This window comes from Gopherus flavomarginatus, chromosome 5 (assembly GCF_025201925.1).
Source record: "Gopherus flavomarginatus isolate rGopFla2 chromosome 5, rGopFla2.mat.asm, whole genome shotgun sequence".
Classification (NCBI taxonomy): Eukaryota; Metazoa; Chordata; order Testudines; family Testudinidae; genus Gopherus; species Gopherus flavomarginatus.
The window spans coordinates 49,069,383-49,087,861 of NC_066621.1; the positions used below are offsets into that span (position 1 = coordinate 49,069,383).

General features: G+C 39.6%; 1 protein-coding gene across 1 annotated transcript in view; it reads left to right on the forward strand.

The window, feature by feature from the left end:
* Nucleotides 1-17,006, forward strand: part of LOC127052989 (mucin-5AC-like) — a 55,223-nt gene extending 38,217 nt beyond the window's left edge. Inside the window, exons 33-50 of the mRNA XM_050957189.1 lie at nucleotides 117-340; nucleotides 1,825-1,999; nucleotides 2,174-2,424; nucleotides 4,903-5,086; nucleotides 5,496-5,703; nucleotides 6,449-6,627; nucleotides 7,280-7,349; nucleotides 7,672-7,772; nucleotides 9,388-9,422; nucleotides 10,194-10,371; nucleotides 11,106-11,210; nucleotides 11,409-11,449; nucleotides 11,898-12,020; nucleotides 12,126-12,224; nucleotides 13,189-13,317; nucleotides 14,161-14,218; nucleotides 14,778-14,886; nucleotides 15,592-17,006. Of these exons, the coding sequence (XP_050813146.1) occupies nucleotides 117-340; nucleotides 1,825-1,999; nucleotides 2,174-2,424; nucleotides 4,903-5,086; nucleotides 5,496-5,703; nucleotides 6,449-6,627; nucleotides 7,280-7,349; nucleotides 7,672-7,772; nucleotides 9,388-9,422; nucleotides 10,194-10,371; nucleotides 11,106-11,210; nucleotides 11,409-11,449; nucleotides 11,898-12,020; nucleotides 12,126-12,224; nucleotides 13,189-13,317; nucleotides 14,161-14,218; nucleotides 14,778-14,886; nucleotides 15,592-15,868 (2,546 nt within the window). The 3' untranslated portion in view covers nucleotides 15,869-17,006. The remainder of the gene's footprint in view (nucleotides 1-116; nucleotides 341-1,824; nucleotides 2,000-2,173; nucleotides 2,425-4,902; nucleotides 5,087-5,495; nucleotides 5,704-6,448; nucleotides 6,628-7,279; nucleotides 7,350-7,671; nucleotides 7,773-9,387; nucleotides 9,423-10,193; nucleotides 10,372-11,105; nucleotides 11,211-11,408; nucleotides 11,450-11,897; nucleotides 12,021-12,125; nucleotides 12,225-13,188; nucleotides 13,318-14,160; nucleotides 14,219-14,777; nucleotides 14,887-15,591) is intronic.
* The last annotated feature ends 1,473 nt before the right edge of the window (nucleotides 17,007-18,479 follow it).

Sequence of the window (18,479 nt, forward strand, 5' to 3'; positions counted from 1 at the left end):
GAATTATATTAAAATTTGACATAGTCAGATTGAACTAGTGCAGATTTTTCAATGATTATTTTATGTTTTATCTTTGTATTTTGTATTTTGTGTATTCTAATAGTTGTTTTTTATAGGTGAAATGATTTACAATGAAACAGACAAGGATGGATGTAATTTTTATGCCATTTGTAGTAAAAATTGTTCAGTGGAGCGATTTAAGGGACCATGTAAATCAACAACTCCAGCAACACCTAGACCTACACCTACAACGTCAACATCTATACCAACTATGACTCCCACTGCAACAGTTAGTTCAACCACTAAAATTGAGTGTCCTGATGCTAAACCTCCCAGAAAGGTATCGATCTCTTATCTTGTACAGCCTTGAAAATACCTTTAACATTAATGGGACTTGCAGGAAAGGACATTATAAATTATTCAAAACTGAAAGACCGCATATTTTTTTAAACAATTCTTGTGGTACAGAATGTGCAAAATTGGTATAAAACTCTTGTATGCTAGTCTGAATATTACCGATTAACTTGTACAACCTGATATCTGCACATTTCGAAGAGAATTAATCTTCCAAAATATTTTTATTGCAAATGAAGTGGATAGCTATTTATTCTCTCCATTCTGTAATGACCAATCTTGCCCTTCTGTACACTGGAGTAAGAGATGGGGATGCCTCTTACTTCTGGGTATGATAGCTCTACACTGGACTGAGAAATCTTGAGTATGCTAAAGATAGGGTGGAAAACTCTGTGTCTTTGGGCCTACTCTACATTGTAACCCACAGAGATGCTTATGGTGTGATAATCTCCCTTGTGCCTTGACCAACATCCCTTTGCATAACCCAAGCTCTCACTCTTTCTCATGATGGCCTTTGGGCAGTAGTATCATACACGTTGCAAGGGCAAAGGGGCAATATGATTCCTCTGGGTTAAAAGACACCTTCAAAGATTACCTCTACAGCCTTGGTGTAGGTGGGAATTTCAGGGAGGATGTCACTTCCTCCCTACTCTTATCATCACTGGGGAGAGATCTGTCATGCTAACATGGGTTGCTTCTCTCCTGACTGACAACTCCATTTCTGATGTATAACGCAGTCGAGATCTCCAGGCTTTGTTGCTCATTTAAGTTTACACTGGCTGAGTCTCAACAGAGACTCACATATGAAAAATAATGGAAGTTCTGTGCATGCACTGGTGCACTGATGTCATCTACAAGAATTGTGTGAGGAAATGTGTAGGGTCACGAACTCCTCTCCCTTTGCCACAGTCCAGATTTAGGGCACTCAGAGAAGCTACAGAGCTTCCCCTGCCCTCCTCAGTATTCCCGTGGTACTGTGTGTCCAAGAACTCTGACTATGCTTTGGAACACCAAATGGTACATTGCCACAGAGCGCCATACTGCCAGGGTTTAATCTTAAGGTTTTCTTTTGCCATAGACACAAAAGTAGTAGGAATATTATCATAAGGCAGAGCAGAACAAATGCCTGTAGACAAGGCTGCATAACCCTTTCCATTATAACTGTCTGTTTTCAGTTTTTTATAAGTTTCAACATTTTCTTTGATTAGCTGCTTTAGGTTGAATTGTTTTAGAAGGTTTCAGCAAAAACGGTGCCACTACTGCTCATCTATTTGTAGTGTAAAATGTACTGCACAATAACTGTCACCAACATTTCCAAAACATGGATTCAAACATTAGAGAGCAGAAATATATCATAAGAAACATACCCCCCAAACACTGTAAGCATCATAACATTTTGGAACTAAAATCTGTATAAAGTTCAAACCTAATTGTAAGCTCTTGTGACACCACTTTTTTTTTTTTAAACAGACAGGTGAAACATGGAAGATATCCAACTGTACCACTGCAACTTGCGAGGGTAATAACAAAGTTGTTATACAGAAAGTGAAATGCCCACCTGTCAAGAAAATTACCTGCGCCAACAGATACCCACCAGTAAAGGTCTTCAGTGAGGATGGCTGCTGTTACCACTATGAATGTGAATGTAAGTGACAACTAAATTAAGGAAGAACATCGCTGAAAATACACAAAATACTTAAATAGACTATATGGGGATTTGTTTTTCATGGTTCCAGGGCTATCTAGAAGGTTGTGTTACTGACTTAATTTTCTTGTAAACTTATTTTAGTCTGAGATCTACATTTTTCCTCTTTACCAGGTGTCTGTAGTGGCTGGGGTGACCCTCACTACATTACATTTGATGGAATCTATTACACATTCCTTGACAACTGCACATATACCCTGGTGAAGCAGATTACCCCTAAATATGACAACTTCCGTGTTGACATTGACAATTACTTCTGCAGTGCGGAAGATGGACTTTCCTGTCCTCAGTCCATTATTGTTTACTACAAGTACACAGTGGTAGTGCTGACACGTGAACTCTATAATGGAGTGATGGCTAATAAGGTAAAATATAATTCTTTAAAGTTTTTGCATTGTTTCTTTTAGTTTCCTATTTCAGCAAAACAGAAATAAGGTGTACAGGCATTTGTCTGAACCTCATGTGAAATACTGAGGGCATTTGTGTTCATTATAGCACAGAAATGCTTAGGCAGAAGGCATCATAGAATAAAAAATATTATGCCAATTCTCAAGAAGCAAACATATAATAGAAGGTTTAGGGAGCTAGAGCTATCCTTACTGGAAAAAACAGAAAATTATGAAAGAGGCGGATGCATTTGTCAGAGTTAAATTCCCAAGAATGAAGAAGTTAAAAAACTAGGGAACATGTGGTATTGTAAAGCATAAGAGTAAAGTCATCAAATGAAATTAATAGGCAGCATGTTTAAAACAAATAAAAGGAAGTATTTCTTCACACAATGCACGGTCAACCTGTGGAACTCCTTGCCAGAGGATGTTGTGAAGGCCAAGACCATAACAGGGTTAAAAAAAGAACTAGATAAATTCATGGAGTACAAGACCATAAATGGCTATTAGCCAGGATGGCTAGGAATGGTGTCCCTAGCCTCTGTTTGCCAGAAGCTGGGAATGAGCGACAGGGGATGGATCACTTGATGATTAGTTGTTCTGTTGATTCCCTCTGGGGCACCTGGCACTGGCCACTGTCAGAAGACAGGATACTGGGCTATATGGACCTTTGGTCTGACCCAGTAGGGTCATTCTTATATTCCTGTGTAACATTAGATTATGAGTTCTAGCACAAGACGCAAACCCATGGAATATGTTACTGAGGCAGGTGAATGAAGCAAGATATTCTGGCTTTGGATCCAATTAAGACACAGTCTTTTGTAAGAGCTGGTATGGAAATGCATTGCTCCTTGGGGACTTCTGTCTGATGCAAACTCATATATTGTGTGCAAAAAATCAATACAAAGGGGCACAGATATACAGCAGAAGACCAATTCTCCCCTGATGGTGCAAACCAGCACTCACTTCAAGTTAGTCTGCCGAATGGGGATCTCCCTCTGAGTATGGAGATCTTTGACTAGCATAAAGTCCCCCTAATAGCTCCTTCTCCACTCCATTCCTATTTGCTGGCACAGAAGATGTAATTGAAGAGAAGAGGATGAGCTGGACCATCCATTTACCCAGTAATCCTAAACTGCTGTTGGCAGTTGGTGAAAATTAGAAGTGGCCTCATGCTGCCTGTTTCATTTTGGGGACTGACCTGGCATTCAGATGGCGCGCGCACACACACGCACACACACGCGCGCACACACACACACACACACACACACACACACACACACACACACACACACACAAGCACTCATAAGCCACTGTCAGGGATAGGATAGGGCAATGTTTCTCAACCTTTCCAGATGATTGTACCCTTTTCAAGATCTGGTTTGTCTTGTGTACCCTCAAGTTTCACCTCACTTAAAAACTTACAAAATCAGACATAAAAATACTTCCTCATTTTCACCATAGAATTATTAAATAAATCTATTGGGATATAAATATGGTACTTACATTTCAATGTATTGTATACAAAGCAGTATAAACAAATCATTGCCTACGAAATTTTAGTTTGTACTAACTTTGCTAGTGCTTTTTATGTAGCCTGTTGTAAAACTAAGCAAATATCTAGATGAGTTGATGTACCCACTGGAAGATCTCTGAGTACACCCAGGAGTATCCATACCCCTGATTGAGAACCACTGGGATAGGGCATATTGTAAACTGTAGCCCAGTGATTCCCAGTCAAAAGAGAATGGTACTTGAGGGATCTGCAACTCTCCCTCCTCCATCCCAATCAAATGAGAAAGGAGTTAAGTTTCTAACATAGAAATAATTCCTGAAGAGCAATATCACCAACCAAAGGTCCACACTTTTGTTAGCACCTGGAATTTGTATGTGGCAGATGTGAGTAACAGCTTAATTTAAAGAGGAAACAAGTCATCATATAAAAATGATGGGTGAAATGTGTATTTCAATATGAGTTCCAGGGGTTCTCCCTGTGCTAGACACCCCTCATGGTTTGGTCCATTGTGACTGTACAATGATGACGGGATTATAACAGAATAATGGCATGAATCTTCCTGTAGCCTACAAAATTACAGCCTAGTCATTTTCTGTAAGGAAAAATGCCTACAAAAAGACACAAATTATATTTTTGCTCATTATATTTCGCCTTTAAATAATGTGTATTAGCATAGAGCCTGCCTGGATGGAATATGACCAATTCATATCAGGACCATTCTGATAATTAGTCCCACAACTAAGTCACTCGGGGACTGTAAAGCAGAACAGAAAGGAAAAAAACAACACAAGTTATTATAAAAACTTAGTGTGGGATATGAGGAACATGGGCTATATAATCATGAAATGACATGATTATAAAGATCAGTAAACAATTATTTTAAAATATGTGTCTAACAAAAGTGACTCCTGCAATGACATCATTTTAAATCCCATATGCAGATTATCTTCAATAAAAAAGTTGTCATCCCAGGCTTCCAGAAAGATGGCATTTCTATTTACATGCTTGGCATCAACATGGTTGTTGAAATACCTGAGATTGGAGCAACCATCAGCTTCAGCGGGTTGATCTTCTCAGTGAAACTCCCATTCAGCAAATTTGGCAATAACACTGAAGGACAGTGTGGTAAGATAGATGCATTAATCCTCCTCTTCTCACTCTCTCTGTGTTTATTCCCTGAGCCAGATAGTTATTCAAGCTTACCATAGACTGAAATCCCTCAAAGTAAAGTAAATGGATTTAGGGAGAATTTGGGTCTCATCCACTGCTAGTTTTCTATATTACTTCAATCTGCTTCTAACAAATAGGCTCAGATGCTTAATATTTCAATGACCTGATTTTTGTCTTATAATTTTAATCTTATGTAAGCAATTATTAAATAAACTCAAAGGAAATGATGCACTTTGGCAATCTAAACTTAGGAGTTTGATCCACTCACTATGCTTACCAGTTTTGAATTTGATGTTAACATAATGTGTTATGCACTTTGTCAGTGGCTCACACTCTTCTGATTTGGTTGTGTTTGGTCTTCCAGGTACATGCACAAACACCAAAACAGATGACTGCCGCTTGCCAAGTGGTAAAATTATTTCTTCTTGTACCCAAATGGCTCCCCATTGGAAGGTTGATGATGGCAAAAAGCAATACTGCGTAGGAACACCAACAGCAACACCAGAACCCAGCATCCCAACTCCAGCTCCCAGCTGTCCCCCGTCTGCTCTTTGCAAGATAATTTTGAGCGAGTAAGATACCAAAATGAATTAATTTACTCTTCCTTAACTAAGCAAAAGTATCCAAAAATCTTATAAAATGATGGAGATAAGAACTATATCCCCGTCAAGCCCTTATCAACAAATACAGGGCCAAATCTAGGGTGGTTTTATGCACGTATCTGAAGGCCAAACAGTTGTGTGACAGCTGCAGAGCAGGACAAACGCAACAGAAGTCCTCTGCAAGTGGAAACCACATATCTGTTTACACCATGGAGATCTCCATGACGATTCCACAGCTCTCTGAGGAGAGGGTATGGAGAATATCAGCAAGTCAAGGGCCTAGCAAGTAATAAAACCCAAATCTTCTGGCTTGCAGTTATGTGCTTTAACCACAAAATCATCTATCTCCCATATGCTTTCCATGGCATATCTATCCACATCAAGTTATATTTTTCAAACAGTAACATCACTTTACATTTGTAAGATGCCTGATGAGTTTGGTTTATGAAAACTTAGATGGAAAGACAGACTCCTTTCCCTATAAAAAAATCTAAAAAGTGTGTACATTGTACATAAAAAAATGTTCTACATGATGGTTTCAGACTGCCCAGCCTTTCCATTCTGGAGTCTTTCTCCCACATTAAATTTCAGTCAGAAACTCATCTCAAAGGAGAAGGACAATATGCTCACACAGTGATGTTCCTCTTTGACAAGAACAGATTCTGTATAGCAATGGTGGGAAATGAAACTTTTTTCTTCTCTGTTGTGTTTAAAGAGTCTTTGAAGAATGCCACGAGGTGATACCACCACAAGATTTTTACAAGGGCTGTGTCTTTGATGCATGTCACATGACCAATACATCCATGCCGTGTTCCAGCTTGGAGATATATGCCACTCTGTGTGCCACTAGAGGTGTTTGTGTTGACTGGAGAGGAGAGACCAAAGGCAAATGCCGTAAGTACTGTGGCATTAACAAATACATGGGTTAATGAAATAGTAACTGGAGGCTTGTTCAGTAAGTTGGTCCTGCATCTCACGCTTACTCAATGTATTTAATATCACTATACCTAATTCACAAATGGTTGTCAGCATGGAGCATCACAGAAGTGATACTGTAAAGGTCAGATTCTCATCTGAGACCAATGTAAATCCAGTGTAGCTTCAGTGAAGCAATTGAAGCTATTGTGGATTTACACAGGTATCACTGAGACTAAGAATCTGGCCAGCTGTGTTTTGTGAAAGGGTACGCTACTACTTCGCTTCATTGTAGCACCCACTTACTCGTTATAGGAGAGTAACATGAGATTTCAGAGAGGACAAGAGAGGAGTGGAAAGTTACTGGTGGAAAATGATGATACAAAATGAAGGGATAAACTAAAACTCTTACATCCCAACTCAACCCAGCTCATGATCGTTACTCACTGCTTCACTGAATGCTCTATTGACAGAAACCCAGAATGAATATGGGCGGGGGGGAGGGTTTGGAAAGACCACTTAAAAGCCTGGGACCTTACACACATGGGACCTCTTTCAATAAAATATAACCCAAACTGAAATGCAATCTCGCAGATTTTTAACCTCGTTATATTTTCCCCTTCCCATACAGCATATAACTGTCCAGTGGGCAAAGTGTATAAACCATGTGGGCCTCCTAATCCTGCTACCTGTGATTCAAGGTATGAAAAGAACAGACAAGCAAACCATTTAGTTCAATGTGTCCTTATGGATTTTTATCACTTAGGATCCTTTATTATTATAGTGAATAATTCTTTTGGTGACTTTTGGCATTTTCATGAATAAAATGTATCATTATTCAGCCAGATCTAGTAATTAATAAAGAATTTAACCTGTAATTCCTATTGCTTCTTAAAAGAACTGAATTATTTCCCCTCTTCACATGTATCCATCATCTAAATGCTGTGATTTCCTGAATGGATTGCACGCGGCTCTTTAACTGTGAGACACCTGTACTCTAACATATGCCTCTTTCCACTCTAGAGCTATTCAATACAATAGCGCTGGCCTAACTGAAGGATGTTTCTGCCCTGAAGGAAAGTTTCTCTTCAATGAAAACAGTGGTGTCTGTGTCTCTGATTGTGGTAAGTATGATGTTTTTTACTTTAGGAGTAGATAGGGCTCTGGACTGGGAGTCAGAAGGCTTACTGGTTTCAGAGAGGTAGCCGTGTTAGTCTGTTTCAGCAAAAACAATGAGGAGCCTTGTGGCACCTTAAAGACTAACAAATTTATTAGAGCATAAGATTTCATGGCCTATGACCTACTTCTTCAGATGTGTGGAGTGAAAATTACAGTAGGCAGGCATAAATATACAGCACAGGAAAAGATGGGAGTTGCCTTACCAAGAGAGGGGTCAATGATTCAATCAGGGTGGATGTGTCCCATTACCAACAATTGACAAGAAGGTGTGAATGTCAACAGAGTAAAAATTACTTGTTGCAGTGCTAGCAATGCCAATTCCATCAGGGTGGATGGCCCATACTTAACAGGTTTCAGAGTAGCAGCCGTGTTAGTCTGTATCCGCAAAAAGAACAGGAGTACTTGTGGCACCTTAGAGACTAATAAATTTATTTGAGCATAAACTTTCGTGGGCTACAGCCCACTTCATCAGATGCTGTAGCCCACGAAAGCTTATGCTCAAGTAAATTTGTTAGTCTCTAAGGTGCCACAAGTACTCCCATACTTAACAGTTGATGGGAAATTACTTCTTGTGGTGACCCAGCCATTCCCAGTCTTTATTCAGGCCTACTTTGATGGTGTCAAGTTTGCAAATGAATTCCAGTTCTACAGTTTCTCACTGAAGTCTGTTTTGGAAGTTTTTTTGGTGAAGAATGGCCACTTGTTCAATTCCCATCTCTGCCTCTGATGCTGGGCAAGTCTCTCCAGTTCTTTAGTCTCCCCATCTGCAATCTGGGAATAATAGTAGTTATACTCCTTTGTGAAGCGCATTGAGATCTCCTGATGGAAAATTCTATATAGGAGATAAGCATAGTTGTTTGTCTAGAACTTGATCCAATGTCCACGGAAGTGAATGGGAGTCTTTCCACTAATTTTGATGGGTGTTGGATTAGGCCCTTGATAGTTTTATAAAGAATGCTGAATATGGTGAATATTGCTTATGATAGCAAGTAACTAATAATGCTGGCTAATTCCAGACCTGCTAATGCTATGGCCTATGCAAGATTCCCATATATCACTCTGCCAAAGCATCTCGACCCTGCCCTGTAGCACTCCTCCATTTACAGTGCCCTGCCTCTTCTCAGCACAGACTGATAATCATAATTGCCTGTTTGGTTATTTTATGGAGTGGCTAAATGTGCACTGATAACTGGGCTCAGAATTCATTTCACTTATATGATCTTAATTACAGATGTATTTTGAAGTGAAAAACTAATACATTACATTTGTTCTACCATCTTCCCTGCCCCCACCTTATTGGTTATTTTAATTTTAAAGTCTCTCCTCAGTGTATGATGAACCTGTGAAACATTCAAACTGACAAAAAGATATTTCTGATGGGTTGTTTTCAGAATTTATCTGAAAATAGCATCAATGTTTGAATGAATCTGTCAGCCCTCTTCTTCTAGGATTTATCTGCAGGCTGTTTCTGGTTGCAGTAGCCTGACCCAACCCTATGACATTTATTCCACATCACCTCAGTAGCACTAATGTTAATATCTATCCTTCCATTTTTTTCAGGTAACTGTATAGGACCAGATGGACTGCCCAAATTAGTGAGTATTGCAATCAGTATGTTTTACCAAATATAGATTGGTGAGCCCAAGGAACATTTGGAGGTTTATGAACATGGGGTTTGCCAAGCATTCTAACAGATTTTGAGGAATATTTATTTTTGGAAAATGTGTATCCCTCTTAAATTGTAGAAAAAATATGCAGGTGTCTGAATTCTGGAACCCTGTGTTATTTTATAAGTGACTAAATTATAGATAATAGATTCTTCCATTTCTAATCTTTCCATTACATTTTAAAAATACAAGAAGGACAAATAGCAGTCCTAGAGGACCAGCATATGGGTTTCCTTTATTTTCTGGAATTTGGCATGCAAAGTTTATTAGAAATGAAAGGCTGGATGGAGGAAAAATTAGTTATAGATAACAAATGTTGCAGTCCCAATTCTATAATTCCCTCTAATTTCTACAAGACCCATTTTATAACCTGACGTACCTGATAGGAGAATTTTGTTACACATTTAGAACACACATGGGTATTCCCTATCTCTTTCAATTACATTTCTTGTATCTATCACACAATCTCTAGGAATTAACAGATTTATGCAAAGAAAGGTGGAAATGATCTGATACTTTCAGTCACATATGGAGTCCTTTTCTAAGGATTTTGAGAGTTTGAGCTTCCTGATAAAGATTAGTCTGGAAATTATATAAACATGAATGATGCTGATGCAGCTGTGCATACCTTTAGCCCTGAACAAGCTAACTAGTGCAAGTAGTCTGACTCGGTTCTAAACTTTTTTTTTTTTTTTACAGCCCGGAGACCAGTGGAAAAGCAATTGCCAAGACTGTGTTTGTGACCAGTACACTTTTACAGTGCAGTGTACAAAGCGCCCATGTAAACCACTCCCACCAGTCTCTTGTGATGACCCAGGGTTTGTACCTGTCCAGTCGCTGACACAAGAAGACCCATGCTGTGGCCAGACTGAATGCCGTAAGAATCCTCTCAGCTCTTCCATGTGAAAAATACTGTATATATCATGGGGAACTTGTGAGGCATCTTTTCAAAATTTAATTTGGAATTTACTTTCTTCATATAGTGCCCACTTGTCCCATCACGACCCCCACACCTTTTGTATAGCATTTACAAGATGTCTGAAGGGAGCACCTTTTTAAAAAAATACATTTCATTTCCGAGAGAAAGAAAAAAGTATTTCACCCACAAAGGGAAAGCATGCCTACCAAAAACTCATTTGAAATGTCCAGTTAGTTTAACTGTTGGAAGAAAACAAACTGTACTGCCCCTAATAAGTAAATAATACCACCAACAACAAAATCTCTCTAATATCACCTCGTCCCACCAAAAAACCCACTGTCACCAAAAGTTCTAAGCTATTTGACAAAATCTCTAGAACTTTTACAAACTGGAATAGAGGTTTTATGAATTCCTGACAGTCACCAAAGTCTCCATCCCTATAAATTTTCCCTTTCAAACTTGTCTCTGACTGGAGAGAGAAGTTTCCACTAATCCACTCTTCTGAGCTAGAACCTTAAACTACTTGTTTTAAGAATTAGAGATTTTTCTAATCCCCTCCTCATGTTTGCTCACAGAGCTATGGTGCTAATTATGGCCCAGTGAGGAAACTTCAGAAGTTCTTGTTCATACAGTACAGAATCTTCCGTACTTAACTATGTTGAACTCCGTGTTTTCTGTCTTACATTACATAGGATGTGACACTAGCAAGTGCCCCGAATCAGTGGCCAGTTGTCAACCAGGATATAAGTTAATCCCAGAAGTATTAAATGGAAATTGCTGTACTATCTTCACTTGTAGTAAGTATTAAGCTCTTCTTTTGTGAATTATCCACACCTGTCAAGATGTTGAAGAAAGCAGTCTGAGAAGCACCATGTAAAGAAGTTACATTCTGTTGTTATATCTTGTCAACAAAATAACTGATAGCTTTTCATGTCTTTCTGCTTCTTTTAAAAAATTACATTTGCATCACACTGTTTTGTTTTTTCCTCTTACAGAGCTAATACCAGGCTGTGTAACCAATGGAACTTTCTACATGGTAAGTACATATATGTTACTTACTCTAACACAAAACTTATTAGTTTGCAGTGCCTGGCACGATGGCGTTCTGGCCCATGACTGGGACTCCTGGATGCTACAGTAACAACAAATAACCACAACAATGTACTAGAACAAAAACTGGTTCAGAATCCTAGCAGGGGCCTGAAACGTATATTCTGTGCGCAAAGACTGAGTTAAACATTGTCCATTACTTCATCAAAAACAAACAAACAAACATTCCATCACCCTCTGCATAAGCATAAGGAATTTGCCCCAAGAAAAATAAGGTACTCATATCACCAACACTGGGACTCTGGTTAAATAAAGTGGGTCAAATTTTCCAGTGTGGTTAAAGAATTTAGCCCAGTATTTCCGATCTGTGAGATCTGTACATGAAGCAATTCATTTTTATTGACTATTAATACTCCTCCTTTGACTTGGTTTAGCCTGGAGCTGTCATTCCAAAAGGTACCTGTGAAAAGTGCACATGTTCTGCCAAAGTAGAGCCAGAAAGTCAGAGAAACATTGTTGACTGCCAGCCCATTCCATGTGACACAGGGTGCCCAGTGGTGAGTGCCGCTTTTTGTCCCATCACACACAATTTTAAAACCTGCCTGACAGGATACGAGCATCCTTGACTCAGCGCAATTCCTTTTTTATTCCTTTACAAACAGGGCTATGAATATAAGATGAAAACTGGACAATGCTGTGGCGAGTGTGTACAGGACGCTTGTGTACTGAAGATGGGGGATAACACAGTCCATGTGCTTAAGGTAACTACTGCTTTTAAGGTTTTGTGAACTCCAGTCTCCTCCTTCCCCTTTCTGTCCTTGTGTTTATCACACTTGCTCGCTGTGTCTTCTCTCATGTTAGATCTCACTCCGCGCTTGGCTAGTCCCCAGCACAATGGGGCTTCCATTCTGATTGAGGCTTCTAGGAGCTATTGTAATAATAATGACAGCTTTCAGAATTCAGTGTTAAAAGCAATGTAGATGAAAACACTGGGCTGGGCTTTGCCCTTAGTATGAAAACACAGCACTCGTTCTCACTGGGAACCACTTTCATGTAACAGAGGGCAGAATCTGGCTGCATGTGGCCATTCGCAGTTAGAAGCTTTATAATATTACTAGACAAATCCTGGTGTCAATGAAGTCACTGGAAATCTTGACACTGTCTTGAATGGTAATAGGGTTTGCCTCACTGTGTATTTTCTCAAGAGGAAGAGTATGTTGATATCTTTACAATAGGTCATTACAGACAGACATATCTTCAGCACCAAGTTCACAAGTATATACACTTTAATACAACTTGAGATGACTGATGACAAAACAAAGAGACTGTTCACAGCCAGTCTGTCTCCCTTCCAAACCAACCTGTACACTCACCACATTTTTCTTGGTATCGCTAATTCTTGTTGTATAATTATCGCTTGACTGTAAATCAGCGGTACTTGACTAAGGATAGGTGAATCCATTATTAAAATGATCTTGAAAGCGTAAAGGTAGAATTATAGCCTCCTCCCACTTTCAATGAACTGGGCTTTATTATTTACACAATAGTAACTCTACGGCTAACATTACAAAAGCCCTCAACAGGAACTCCCCTGATTTAGCCCTCAAGGACTGTAAATTAGCTTTTTGCAGAATAATCACACTGTAGTAGATAGTATGAAAAAAATGATTTTTTAAAGGCATAATGAATAGATTTCTATTAATTTTTTACAACTGTTACTTACAGGCTGGAGAAGTCTGGCATGAGCTTGGTAATAACTGTACCTTCTATAAATGTGAACAAATTGAGGATCAGTTTATTCCTGTCACTGTAAGGAAAATCTGTCCACCCATGTACCCAGAAAACTGCAATCCTGTAAGTACTACTAAATATTCCTCTAATTCTCATGTTTGTTGCCTGGGGAAGGATAGGCAAAAACAGCAGGGCCCCTGTGTCCAAAGATTACACCCATTATGTGGGATGCAATTCTAATTATAGCCTATTCAAATATGGTCCCCTTGAATTTGACTTGAGCCAAAGTGATGTGCTGCACTGGATTACAGAGCATGGAGCAGAGAACAGAACACACAAAAGGGAGTGGGATTTTCAAAAGTGCTAAGTGATACAGGAGCACAAGTTCCATTGAAAGTTAACTGGCTGTGTGCTCCTATATCACTTAGGTGATTTTGAAAATCGCACCCACTGAGACTAAGTAAGATGAGAGAGAGTTCATTATTTTGAAGGGGAATTGACTGAGTTGGATGGCTTTATTTCAGTCAAGATTTTGGGATGGACTGGAACCAGGGCCGCATAGGTGGAAGATCAGTATTTTCTTAACTATGTGACCAATGCTGGTTTAATCCCTTACTTGCAACACTCCAACTTCAGTCACTCAGAATTTCATGTATCTGCAGCATGCTGTATTTAAAATTTGGGTTAGTATATACAATATTAGAATGTTTAACTCGGAGGGTAGAAAGAGAAAATGAGCGCCACTCAATGCCAGCCTGTAAAGAAGCTGCCTATTACTGGTAAACTGATGCTGAAGTTGCCCCTCTCTGGAATACCATCAAGCTCCCCCGGCCCTGCTTTGAATCAGCATCGATCTCAATGCAGACCTCTTGCTGGCACCAAGGAAACTTGGGAAGCAGGGAAAGTCCCCCAGGTTGGTGTCTACTCTCCAGTTCTGAATCATTTCTCTCTATTTCTGCATTCCAGGCTGATATCAAGCTAAGTGAAGATGGCTGCTGCAAAACATGCATACCACAGGAAAAAGGTAAGTCATGCTAATTTTGTGGTGCAAAGACAAAATATGTGGTCTAAATAGTGCTTTGAAGCATATTAGCCACAATGGGTGGCAGGTGCACAAATATATCGGCGGAACTGATGTGATCTGAGGCCTTATGCCTGTGTAGAATAAGTTTGGGCAGTTTGCCTTCTGCTGGGGCAAAAGAGGGGAATAGGGAGTGGCTGGGAAAAGAACATTCCTAGCACACAGTACAGTTCCTTTGAAAATTTATAGTATGTGCTTCTCCCTCCCTACTGCTAAATGCTAGCCATTATGTGGAAGGGACGGGGCCATGCTCACTCTCCAGCATAGCTGGACATGTTCTCGTCGAAGGATAGGTGACACACCAATCATGGCAGCTGGCCATGCATTTAAGAGATGCCAGTGGAAAAATCCAGTCTGGGCCGTGCACCAGTGCTTAAGGGAAAGGGAGCCACAGTTTCGCCATATGTAATTAAAACATGATGTCAGCTCCACCTCTCTGTTTTCTATAGGTAATTGCATATGGTAAACAAATACATTTTCAATTATTTTCCCTTTATTACAGTAGCTTGTAGCCTGCATAGTACTCCCACTGTCATCAGACACAATGAATGCAACTCTTCTGTGCCTGTGGAACTAACATACTGCGAAGGCAACTGTGATACTTCTTCAATGTAAGTGGCTACAAGCTCATTACTCACTCTCCTTGTATATGATTGTCCCTGTGCCCTCTTGGCATTCATTCATTATATTGGTGGCAGGGAGCAAATTATGCATTTCTAATGCATCCAATATCCATCTAACAAGCAGCTGTTTGTTTCTGCTGTGTTGACTTGAATTTCTGATACCTGTCATGTTACAAGATGTTAACTACCTTAAGACCCAACAGTTTTTACTAGACGGAAGCTCAGTGGTACAGTGACAAATGCTTTTAACCTCTGACACCCTGACTTGAACTCTTGCTCATTTAAAAATGAAATTGCTAGTCTTATCCTGGAAATCATTTGTGCACTGATGATGTGTGACCTTGGCGAAGTCATTTAGCCCCTCTGTACCTCAGTTTCTCCATCTGTATAATGTACATAATATTTAGCCACCTTTGTAAAGTATTTTGAGATTTTTGGTTGATAATGCACAGTATTAATGTAGGGTAAGATTCTGCCACTCTTATACGCAGCACTAACTTCTTCCACAAATAGTCCCACTGAAATTATATTTCACCACAGTATTGTCACAGTAATAACGTCAAACCGATTGCTTCCAACAAAGATGCACTGTATTTGGTGATATCTGGCAATGGGGGTGTATTTTGTTGTTAGTTTTTGCTGCGGTATTTCTAAATCTTTTTTTCTTGTTGGCTTTGTTTTGTGGCCAATCAGATATTCCCTTGAGGCGAATGTGATGCAACACAAGTGTAAGTGTTGTCAGGAGGTCAAGACCAGCAAAAGACAGGTGACCCTGAGCTGCCCTGATGGAAGCACCACTGATTACTCATACATCCATGTGGAGCAATGTGATTGTGCGGGTACGGAGTGCATCCCCCAAACCACTCCCACCACTCCAGCGCAGGAGCAGGAGCAGGAGCAACAGGAACAGATCCCCAGCAAAACGGGCAGTCTCAAAACCAGAAAAATGAACCAAAACCAGGAAAAGTAGAATATAAACTGAAATAAATCTTTTCACATTTTTTTCCTAATAATAAACAAGTATCCAAAGCAGCTAGAATCTTGGACATACGGATGAAATTCCTATATGCTAGAAATTTCTATTTCCTAATTATTTCAACTTCCATTATCAACGCATCTCATTGCTTTGAGTGTCTTCTTTTAACTTGAGAGGTGCAGGATTAGGAAATCTTGAGGTTTGTTTTTTCTCAGCGGTGCTGTACTGTATGACTGACAGCTTTTCTTTCAATAGAGTGGGGTGAGTGGAACTATACTCTAACTATTTCCATGGCACTTTTAGAAAGTCCTTGATGTAAATTATAGTCTCTTTTTGGTTTGAAATTTTCCCTGTGGTGATTCTGATATTGACTGCCCAAGGCCAACCATAGAACAAACATCACTGTGTCGTTAATAATTTTTCACTAGTCATGGTCATTACACACCCACCTGACACTGACTAATCATTGCATTGCATTAGACAACTGTTAAAATCCCTTTTGATTCCAGTTCAGTTAGGCAGTGTCAACAATTCAAGTCCAGGAAAAACAGACTATCGCTCTCACCTTCCTACCTTTTTGTTTGTTTGCTTGTTTGTTGTTTTAGCATTAAAGAGAGTTTAGGTTGTAGAAACAGCATTTTCTCAACTTCAAACTTTAAAGATACTGGGGGAGTTTGTGATGGTGTAGGAAAGGAAGGAAGAAGAAACACTATCATATAAGGCTGCTGCAGAATATCCTATGTTTACATGAGATCATCAGCATAGTAAATGTATGAAAATTTGGATCTTTGTATTATTTGTTTTTGGTTAACTGTTTACAGAAGAAATATATTTTTGCCAAAAGGGGTATATGAAGGATTTTTGTAAACAAAAGTAATAATAATAGTAATATAAATTCCTTCCTAGGAAGCTGAGCTTTTTTTAAAATGTTGTACCCTTGCTATTTATTTTGTTTCTGGGAAAAATAAGTGCATTGGACCATTTCCCCCACAATTAATGTTGCCCCCATTTTCTAGCATCAGTGGGTATCTGGTTGTGGGATGTTTTCTTTTTCTATTTTGTTTTGGGTTTTGTTTGTTTCTTAACAGGAAAAAAAAGTTATCATGATTAATAAACTTTTAGCATTTTGCAACTTTTGTGTCCTCTGCTTTTTTCATTTTGCTGAATCCTTCACAAGCAGTCTGTTTGCCCTACATATTTGCTTCCCCCTCTACCAGAGTTTTCTAATCAGCCCCAGTTTAAGATGTCACTGCATGACGTGGCACCCCTGTCCTTATTCAAGATTTAGACGTGTGCTTTGTGTAGAGACTCTAGCCCTCGGTGCAATAAACGCACGCACTTTTTGTAAGTAACAGAAGATTCTTTACTAAGATTGGCAGAATGGAAATTGTGCAAATGCTACCCCCCTGTTCTCAGACTTTACGGCCTAATGTACCATATCTAAAACTTCAAACTGACCTTAACACCTTTGTAATTGTAATGGATTTTATTCTGACACTACACTTAAACCCAGCCTAGGGGGGAGGGATAGCTCAGTGGTTTGAGCACTGGCCTACTAAACCTGGGTTTATGAATTCTAGCCTTAAGGGAGCCACTTAGGAACTTTAGCAAAATCAGTACTTGGTCCTCCTAGTGAAAGCAGAGGGCTGGACTCAATGACCTTGCAGGGTCCCTTCCAGCTCTAAGAGATATATTTATGGAGATATACCTATTACCTGATTGCAGCCTGTACGCCAGTATTTCATGTAGCACAATTCAAGAATTGTTGTACTAGGATCAACACTTTAAACAGTCACAATAAAAGATAATGAGTAGTCTCTAACTTAGTCCCTGGGCAGTCCAACTGTGCCTCACGATAGGATTGTTAAGTATTGGAACAGGTTACCAACAGAAGCTGTGAAATCCTGTCACTGGAAGTTTATAAGAACAGGTTAGACAAACACTGGTCAGGGATTGTCTAGGTACACTTGGTCCTGCCTCAGTGCAGGAGACTGTACTACAGGGGTCAGCAACCTTTCAGAAGTGGAGTGCCGAGGCGTCGTTTATTCACTTTAATTTAAGGTTTTGCGTGCCAGTAACACATTTTAACATTTTTAGAAGGTCTCTTTCTATAAGTCTATAATATATAAGGACCCTCAATCCTTTCTCCATCCAAATCCTGAATCTACTTAAAAATAGGGTGTATTCAGAGTATACCACCAGCAACTTCACATGGCTCGCTGGCAGAGCAGGACTTGCTCCAGTCCTTGAGAGATTTGTGCCAATTAGGCCATTAATAGAGACTCCCAACTGCCTTAGAAAATTCCCCCTTTTCTACTTATTCTGTACCACACCTTGACTCTAAATTCTCAGGTACACTCCTTACTGTGACTACGCTTGCTTCCTTTGTCCTTAGCCTCACAACAAAAAGTCCTTTGGGAAGAGTAGCTAAGGACTGACACTGGGTTCTTCTTTAGCTTTTCTGGGAAGTTCATTCATCCATCCTTATTACATTGACTCAGCTGTGAGGCCACTGGATCCATTGTCTGAGACTTTATTGTGATTCCCATTTTCCAATGCCTTGCTGGACATCTTCCCTCTTACTGAGATCCTCACACTTCAGGAT